The 9,383-nt window shown below is 40.1% G+C and overlaps 1 protein-coding gene across 1 annotated transcript; it reads left to right on the top strand.

Annotated features, from left to right (window-relative positions):
- Positions 1–204: 204 nt before the first annotated feature.
- Positions 205–9,288, top strand: cnga1b (cyclic nucleotide gated channel subunit alpha 1b). Its single transcript, XM_085154969.1, has 15 exons — positions 205–915; positions 1,960–2,088; positions 2,898–2,963; positions 3,088–3,141; positions 3,247–3,375; positions 3,501–3,605; positions 3,804–3,910; positions 4,014–4,188; positions 4,461–4,597; positions 4,690–4,862; positions 5,148–5,273; positions 5,555–5,707; positions 5,798–6,029; positions 7,609–7,784; positions 7,873–9,288. The coding sequence occupies exons 2-15, from the start codon at positions 1,979–1,981 to the stop codon at positions 8,101–8,103; spliced, it is 1,974 nt and encodes a 657-aa protein (XP_085011095.1). The 5' UTR covers positions 205–915; positions 1,960–1,978; the 3' UTR covers positions 8,104–9,288.
- The last annotated feature ends 95 nt before the right edge of the window (positions 9,289–9,383 follow it).

The raw sequence follows: 9,383 nt of genomic DNA, 5'->3' as shown, positions 1-9,383 counted from the left end.
CACATATGTTCATTTTCCTAGTGAATATAAAGATTCAGCCCTGCAGAGCTGATGGTACTTCAGTCACACATGAATTATAGTCTTTGTGTGGTGACAGTAAAAGTAACAGTGCTGCAAACACACACACACACACACACTAATTCCCAGTAAGCCAATCAGAGCTGCCTGTTAAAGGCTGCTGTGTGTTATTAAGGCTACACTGCTGACTCAGGAGGATCAGAGGAAAACCAGCACGGCTCTTTCTAATCTGCTCCTCCTCACTTTTCACTACTACAATCACTACTTTCACACCACTCCTCACACTCTTTCGGTCCCCCTTTTCCTCCACCACATTTCCATCCTTCCTGTAAAGCTGTTATACATTCTTCTGTTTCTCATTGAGCCGTTTCTTTCCTTTCTAATCGCGTCATTGATTAACTCCTCCTCCTTTGACACATTTCACTTCTTCTCCTTCTTTCCCAGCTTCCTGTTTTTCTAACTTGAACTCCTCCGTTACATCACATTCACTTTTACATGCTGTTTCACGTCTTTGCTCAACAATGAAACAAAAATTAAACTTGTCGAGGTAGAGTTGTATGTTTTCATGTGTAACCACATGGTAGTAGTTTCATTCCCCACCTCTGAGTGCAGGCGTACGTAAGACACACAGTATCATCCCTCCTCTAATCTCTTTATCCTGGTCAGGGTGACTGAGGAGACTCGTCTGCTGGACCCTCCGAACGCTCCACTCCTTCCATCCCTCGTTCCCTTTTCTCCTATTTTCCCTCTAGACTCTAAACCAGTGAGGATTTAAAGGGTCCCAGCTTCCACAGGAGTGCGTTTATGGGAGGTTACTCCTCTGTTTCCATGGAGATGAGTTTGATGGGCTGCTGGTGGATCTAGGCCATATAACCACGGGTGTTGGATTATCAGCTGGTGAGTAAGGAGATAATGGACTGAGGGTGGAAGGCCGCACATTATGCAAGACATTTTTTAAATATCATACACGTTTTTGTTCAATAGAAATATGGAAATGTGAGGGAACGATGTAGGTTTATTTGGTCCAATGTTGATGGTGGATATGTTGTATATTCACGTGTGTTACCTGTTGCTTTTGTTTAAACTGTTGGTGACTCCACACTACAGCACAAAAACCTGAAGATTGCGTGTTACCAAAGGGTCTTTATTTACCTGAATCTTCATAAAACATTACTAATCAGTTCTTAAGAAAGAACCGGTAATAATCTCTAATAAAACAATTTATGTTCCCGGGTTCAGGTCCATAAAGCAGCCAGTTTGGTTCCTAGTTAGCCACACATGGCCTACTTAGATGATGTCTTACCCTTATATTGCAAAATATGGCTCATAAAAGTGTTGGCACTGCCTCAAAAATGCCATTGAGCTGCCAGCTTTGGATCCTATGTGGTCCGACCAGTTAGGGCCAAACAACACCTGGTAATGAAATGTCTTTCTAAAAAAACATCCTTTCCATCCGGTTCTCCTTTAGTCTCATAGTCTTTGTAAAGCTCTAACTGTTAGTAATTATTCATAAAAAGAATGTTTAATAAGCTAAAATAAGACAATTTTGTGTTCTTTAAATACAATTATTTTAATACCATTTTGGGTCAAAGAAAATTTGTCAGACAACTAACTTTGTGCTGCAAAAATGGTGCAGTGGGCTACTAAATGTGGATCACAGAGGTAAATCAGACCACGTTATTGTCAGATCTAAAATTTTTGCAAGGCGTGTATTTCTTTAGGCCCAGGAAGATTTTTAACATCAGCACTGAACAGCTGGAAAAGCAAAATTGTAATGATGTTGCATAAAGACATCTTGGTACCCAGTTGGACACATCCAAGGGGCAAAGTGTTCAAATAAAATGCCATCATGCTAAACTCATGGATATGTCCTGACTGTATGACATTCGGTGTTGCAAAGGTTTCACCAAAATTAATTCTCCCTTTCTGGACAAAAAATAGCCAAAAGAAAAACATCTCCATGGCTAAGGTAGCACCGTTACTCCCACACCAAGTCTCCAGATTAACTCCACCCTCCATAGTTCTACAAGATATGGACGAGGAGCCAGGTGAAGTCAGTGCACAGGACAGGTGAGTATCGTACAAATACGACTCAAAAACTGTAATGAAAGTGATGATTGTGACTCACCTGTGGGAAGTGTAGTTCAAGTGTAGCTCAGTGGGTCCTCGAAGAGGTTTTCGAATTGGTTTAAAATGATTCAGGGCCTCTTGCTAAATCTGTGTAGGCCATAGGACAGCAGGTTCATGGACTTATCGGGCACCAGCCAATGGCCTACCAGAGTTATATCCAAACAAACAACAAATAGTAACCCAAAAGACATTTGGACCAAAAATGTTTCACAGACAAATTTTCCAACAGGCTCTGGAGTCCTTTAGAGGATTTAGGTGCCCATGGGTAAATAAAGGCCTCGTGAAGAGACCCTAATGCAGTGGTCCCCAACCCCCGGACCTCGGACCGGTACCGGGCCGCGAGAGTTGAGGCTCAGGTGTGAAATGTATAGTTTTCAGGGTTTTTATCGGTTTTCAGCGTTATTTTCTTATCGTTTTTATCGTTTACTCTGTTTTCCTGGGTCTTTTCATGTGTGTTATGAATAAATCTTCTTTTGGTACCGGTACTAGTTTTATTTTGTTGTATTTATCCGCGACATCTTAAAGGCCGGTCCATGAAAATATTGTCGGGCATAAACCGGTCCGTGGCGCAAAAAAGGTTGGAGACCGCTGCTCTAAAGGACCTTTATCGTGATTCAGAGGCTATTAGCAGTTGCTGTAGTGTCTAAAGTTAAAGTTTCATAATTTCTTGAAGAATGACACCAGTTAGTGGCAACTGTTCAGGGTTATTGATGGATGGGAAGGTTAACGGATCGTTTTCTTTGTTTCAGAGCCACCCAAAAATCTGGACCGGAGTTTCTCTTCAACGTCAATAACAGCAACAACAATGAAGAAGAGTAAGACACACACAGACTAAATACACTTACATGTAAAATGTATTTGCATATATAAACTTATCTCTTCACCTAAAACTAGACGTGTAGTTTTACCATTACATGTATGTATCCTGCTTTCCTGCAGGGAGGAGAAGAAGAAAAAGAAGAAGGAGAAGAAAGAAAAGAAAGAGAAAAAGGAGTAAATTTGAGTCCATATCCAGATATATAGATTTTCAAATAAATCTCAATATATTTCAACTTTAATGAACACTGAAAACTGCTTATTTGTAATTATCTCTCGTAGGAAAGAAAAAAAGGAGAAAAAAGAGAAGAAGGAGAAAAAGCAGAAAGAGAAAGAAGAAAAAGAGAAGGAGAAGGAGAAAGAAAAGGAGAAGGAGAAAGAAAAGGAGAAGGAGAAAGCCAAGGAGGCCCCGTATGTTTAGTTTATCTTCTTAAACAGAAACACTGTCTTGAAAAACTGATTTTATGAATGCCACGTGTAAGGCTGAAGTACACATGTGCTGCAAATACAAATTATAATCGGTTATGTGTTTGCAGTCCCAAGGAGATCACAGTGATTGATCCTGCAGGAAACATGTACTACTACTGGCTCGGTGTGATCACCATCCCTGTCATGTACAACTGGACCCTGATTATAGCCAGGTGACATGAAATCCACACTTTCTTACTAACAATTTGTTGTGTCAGTGCTCTAAAGGCTTTGGGTGCCCACAGCATCAGAAGGACAACAGCTTAATATCAACAATAAGTTCCCAGTGCCACTAAATAAAAGCCAACAATGCCAGAGAGCTTGGTTACTTATGTAACTACTGTGCTGAATGACATGCATGTCCATTTCAGGGCATGTTTTGAGGAGTTGCAGACTGACTACTTGATCTTTTGGTTCCTCCTGGACTTCTTGGCAGATCTCATCTACCTTGGTGACATGGTCTTCAGAACCAGGACCGGTCTGAAGACACACACGCAGATTGTTGTAGACGCTAATGTAAGCACACAAATATAATGGTACAAACATGTACACATTTTGAATGCTTGTTTATGTGATTGCAGGTTACCTGGAGCAGGGTTTGCTGGTGAAGGACGAGCTGAAGTTACGCGAACGGTACATGAAAAGCTTTCAGTTCAAACTGGACCTGGTGTCCATGATTCCCACTGACGTGTTCTACGTTGCCCTTGGTGTCACCTACCCCGAGATCCGCCTCAACAAACTCTTCAGGTTTAACAGGTAAACAAGGGTTGATCACTGCTAACCAGTCTTTGGGCTAAGTAGGAACATATTTTTGAATTCCATGAATTTATGAACATTTCTTTACAGTTTAACTTTAAGTTGTTGTGATGTTTAACTCAAAGGTACAAATATGAATCTTTTCCTTTTCCTAAAAGTCAGAGATTTGATGATAAAATGAATAAGACTGATTTTCTAAGGATACTGAATATCCACACATGTCACAGAGGTATTGGACTGTCTAACCCTCACTACTGCTCCTATCATTTCAGGATGATGGAGTTCTTCCAGCGCACAGAAACCAGGACGAACTACCCCAACGCTCTGCGTATCTCCAACCTCGTCATGTACATCCTCATCATCATCCACTGGAATGCCTGTCTTTACTACTCTTTTTCCAAAGCCATCGGTGGGGTTGTTGGATTCATTCCTTATCTGGATTTAACCCCCGAGGAAGCCCCGATAAAGGCTGTAACATATTAATCTGTCTTGTCCTTTCAGGTTTCGGTTCTGACAGGTTTGTGTATCCTGACCCGACCGATCCAGAGTTTGGTCGTCTGGTGAGGAAATATGCCTACAGTATGTACTGGTCCACGTTAACACTCACCACCATTGGAGAAACACCACCACCTGTAGAGAACTCTGAGTACTTCTTCGTCGTCACAGACTTTCTGGTGGGTCCGGCCTAACTTTAGCTTTAGTATATGACTGTGTAGCATGTGGCTAAAAACCCAAGCCTGAGAGTAGACGCGTTGTGGGGGGTTTACCTCAAGAGGTTTGGTTGGTTTTGAAAGCTTAAACAGACAGATGGTAAGATGTTAGGCATAATTTGACAATATTTCTTTCTTTAGATTATAAAATAGAAAAATCTGCATTTGGCTGCTTTCATATTATTTATTTAATACTATATAAAACAACAATAAATAGATGTTTTATGGATATCCTATGCTTTTCTACAGGTGGGTGTGTTGATTTTTGCTACCATTGTCGGTAACGTTGGCTCCATGATCACCAACATGAATGCTGCCAGAGCTGACTTTCAGGCTCGCATTGATGCCATCAAACAGTACATGAGTTTCCGAAAGGTCAGTTAGTCTGTGATTTTTATCATAATGATCCTTTAATAGTATTTGCATCTGAAATAAAATATTTTTTTACATAAATCTAATTGGAAAATCCCATTTAAGTTGCTTCAGCTTGTACATAACACCTGCTTTGCTTTTTTGTCTTTTTTTAATGACATAAATGAGTCTTACTTACCAGAAAACAGATACTGTATCAATGCACCGGATGATCAGTACACCAGTAATGTAGTCCATCAAAGCACTGCTTGAACCCTTCCCCCATACTTCTGTTTCCAACCCAGGTAACAAAAGACCTGGAGAAGCGAGTGATCAAGTGGTTTGACTTCCTGTGGACCAATAAGAAAGCAGTAGATGAGAGGGAAGTGTTGAAATACCTCCCTGACAAACTGAGAGCTGAGATCGCCATCAATGTCCACCTGGACACACTGAAGAAGGTCTTTACACCTTTACCTAAGCACCCCTCATAAATACAACAGAAATGTAAAAAGTCTAAGCATGAGGTCTTCTCCTGTGTGGTGTGACAGGTCCGTATCTTTGCGGATTGCGAGGCTGGTCTGTTGGTGGAACTGGTGCTAAAACTACAGCCTCAGGTCTACAGTCCTGGAGACTACATCTGTAAGAAGGGTGATATTGGCAGAGAGATGTACATCATCAAGGAGGGAAAACTAGCTGTCGTTGCTGACGACGGTGTCACGCAGTTTGTTGTTCTCAGCGACGGAAGCTACTTTGGCGAGATCAGCATTCTTGCTATCAAAGGTAAGCCTTAGTGACTTTATTAGCAAGCTAATCCTTTCGGTCACAATGGCAGTAACTAATGCTAGAATGATAATGTGCTAATGCTAGAATGTTAATGTGCTAATGCTAGAATGATAATGTGCTAATGCTAGAATGATAATGTGCTAATGCTAGAATGATAATGTGCTAATGCTAGAAAACCAAAACCTTTGGACAAACTGTTTACAAAGATTTAAAAAGAATTTCCCAAATATGTACAAAACTTTAGAATGGATTTTTCGGTCACAATGGCAGTAACTATCCAAAAGTTGAATCTGTTCATCTGGACGTAGCGTTTTGTGGGAGAAACGTTTCAAATGCAAATGTACTGTTTATAAGATTGGGGAAACCTGCAGTCAGCTGAGACTGAAGAAGTCACTTGGATGAGTGACAAAACATTTCCCCCACAAAACGCTACGTCCAGATGAACAGAATCAACTTTTGGAGATACTTTCCTGGATGATTGAGCATGCATCAAGACATTTTAATGGCAGTAACTAATGCTAAAATGATAATGTGCTAATGCTAAAATGATAATGTGCTAATGCTAAAATGATAATGTGCTAATGCTAAAATGATAATGTGCTAATGCTAGAATGATAATGTGCTAATGCTAGAATGATAATGTGCTAATCCTAAAATGATAATGTGCTAATGCTAGAATGATAATGTGCTAATGCTAGAATGATAATGTGCTAATGCTAGAATGTTAATGTGCTAATGCTAGAATGTTAATGTGCTAATGCTAGAATGATAATGTGCTAATGCTAGAATGATAATGTGCTAATGCTAGAATGATAATGTGCTAATGCTAGAAAACCAAAACCTTTGGACAAACTGTTTACAAAGATTTAAAAAGAATTTCCCAAATATGTACAAAACTTTAGAATGGATTTTTCGGTCACAATGGCAGTAACTATCCAAAAGTTGAATCTGTTCATCTGGACGTAGCGTTTTGTGGGAGAAACGTTTCAAATGCAAATGTACTGTTTATAAGATTGGGGAAACCTGCAGTCAGCTGAGACTGAAGAAGTCACTTGGATGAGTGACAAAACATTTCCCCCACAAAACGCTACGTCCAGATGAACAGAATCAACTTTTGGAGATACTTTCCTGGATGATTGAGCATGCATCAAGACATTTTAATGGCAGTAACTAATGCTAAAATGATAATGTGCTAATGCTAGAATGATAATGTGCTAATGCTAGAATGATAATGTGCTAATGCTAAAATGATAATGTGCTAATGCTAGAATGATAATGTGCTAATGCTAGAATGATAATGTGCTAATGCTAGAATGATAATGTGCTAATGCTAGAAAACCAAAACCTTTGGACGAACTGTTTAAAAAGATTTAAAAAGATTTTCCCAAATATGTACAAAACTTTAGAATGGATTTTGCTATTGAGCCAAAGCTGGTTTAATATTTAATAAAAGTACATTTGTTTCTGCAGAAAACTGGGAAAAAATTAAAATGCCATATAATGTTATTGATGGATTGGGCGCTATTACCTTCTGACTGCTTCTGTTACCTAATCAGTCTCGCTTCTTCTCCAACAGGCAGTAAGGCAGGAAACAGGAGGACAGCTAATATCAGAAGCATCGGTTACTCCGACCTGTTCTGTCTTTCCAAAGACGACCTGATGGAAGCCCTGACAGAATATCCTGATGCTAAAGCTCTGCTTGAGGAGAAAGGAAGGCAGATTCTAATGAAGGATGGGCTGCTGGACCTCGAGGTACAGTCACATTATCTCATTTAGAAACATTAGCAAACATCTAGTCTACAGAAATAAAAACTTTATTAAAACTAACTCTGTCCTCCAGGTGGCAGCGCAGGGCCCAGACCCCAAAGAGATCGAGGAGAAGGTGGACCGGATGACGAGCACCCTGGACTCCCTGCAGACCCGTTACGCCCGGCTGCTGGCCGAGCACGAAGCCACTCACAGCAAGCTCAAACACAGAGTCACCCGGCTGGAGAAGAAGTTGGTGCCCCCACAAGCTGATCCGTCAGGTGACGCTCCACCCCCAACACCTGAGATAGAGGCCACCAAATAAGAGGAGAAGTAAGGAGAAGACAACAAAGAAGAGGACTGGAGTGTTCGATTTTAGAGCTTAAGTCAGCTCGATGGGTGGAGATCAAGATGTTTGAACCTCAGGTGGAAAGTTGGAGGAGTTTCTGTTAAAGTTTTGAAGACAAATTGGAAAAAAGAGGACAAAATCTGTTTCTTGCATTCAGATTTATGTAACATCACTTCACATGACATCTTCTAGAGAAAAACTTCTCTTTGTAAAGTATCGACCACCTGCTGGATTTGTGATGTCAGCACTTACAACTGGAAGTAGACTGAGGAGGGGAGCTGACTCCAGATTACACTCAGAGAGCACAAGAAGGACAACTAGGCCTCAAAAGAAACTAATGTGACACCATGTAGTACTGTTTCCATGTTTAAGTTGTCAAACATTGTAACTGTAATGTATATAAATAATGAGCAGTAACTTTTCTGGATGTTACAGAGGTTGTTTATAGTTCAAGCTTTTGCTTTGCAGCAGTGACTCCTAAAGTGCGACGTGGGGCCTCCCAGTGACCAAGAGATGATTTAAAAACAGCCATGGGATTTAAATTGCACCTAATATTTTGTCATTTACAGTTCAACTAAAGCAGTGGCTATCACATGGGAAAGGGATTTAAAGCTTTAAGGGGAATTTGGGGTGGGGTACAGATGATTTGAAGATCAGCCCAGTTGGCCCAGGGAAAAACCCAACATTATTAAATGTGTACATAACAAAAATGGTAATACATATTGGTTTGTGAAGCCTCAGACTTTGCTGTTTTCTACCACAGCATACTATAATCCTTTCTGACTGTAGTAAGTACTATCATTTACTAAATAAATAATTTTTATTCATTAAGACTTCAAAGTATCAGCTCCCCCCATAAACACACTGGGAGCATGTTTACTCAGGTCAGAGTGGGAAGTAGGCGCCACACAATCAGACTATAGGGGTTGCCCCCTGCTGGCTATTAGAAAGAATGCAGGTTTAACACTTAAGCATTGCATCATTTTTCATACTGGGCAGCTGCATCCATCTTTACATATACAGTCTGGTTAGCTGCTGCACACCTGAATAACCTTTTTTTATGCTGCGACTTGTGCTTTTTAAACTATGCAAAAAAATATGAATGATAATTATGTTGAATCTGGAAGCAAAATGCTGAAATAAAGATATTTTATAAGAAAATCAGAATGGCTTGTTTCATTTCCAGTGCATTCTTCTTCTCCTTATTATTATTGTTGTTGATTAAAAGTACATAGAAATGTTGATGAGGTCAGATG

The sequence above is a fragment of the Neolamprologus multifasciatus genome, chromosome 3 (assembly GCF_963576455.1).
Source record: "Neolamprologus multifasciatus chromosome 3, fNeoMul1.2, whole genome shotgun sequence".
NCBI classification, from domain to species: Eukaryota; Metazoa; Chordata; class Actinopteri; order Cichliformes; family Cichlidae; genus Neolamprologus; species Neolamprologus multifasciatus.
The sequence above is the reverse complement of the archived record's forward strand: the minus strand, read 5'-3'. Positions and strand labels throughout refer to the sequence as shown.

Coding starts and splice junctions, on each gene's coding strand:
- cnga1b (XM_085154969.1), top strand. CDS start 1,979: ATGGCTAAGGTAGCACCGTTACTCCCACACCAAGTCTCCAGATTAACT. Junction 3,911..4,013: donor GGTCTTCAGAACCAGGACCG/GTCTGAAGACAC, acceptor ATGTGATTGCAG/GTTACCTGGAGCAGGGTTTG. Junction 6,030..7,608: donor CAGCATTCTTGCTATCAAAG/GTAAGCCTTAGT, acceptor CTTCTCCAACAG/GCAGTAAGGCAGGAAACAGG.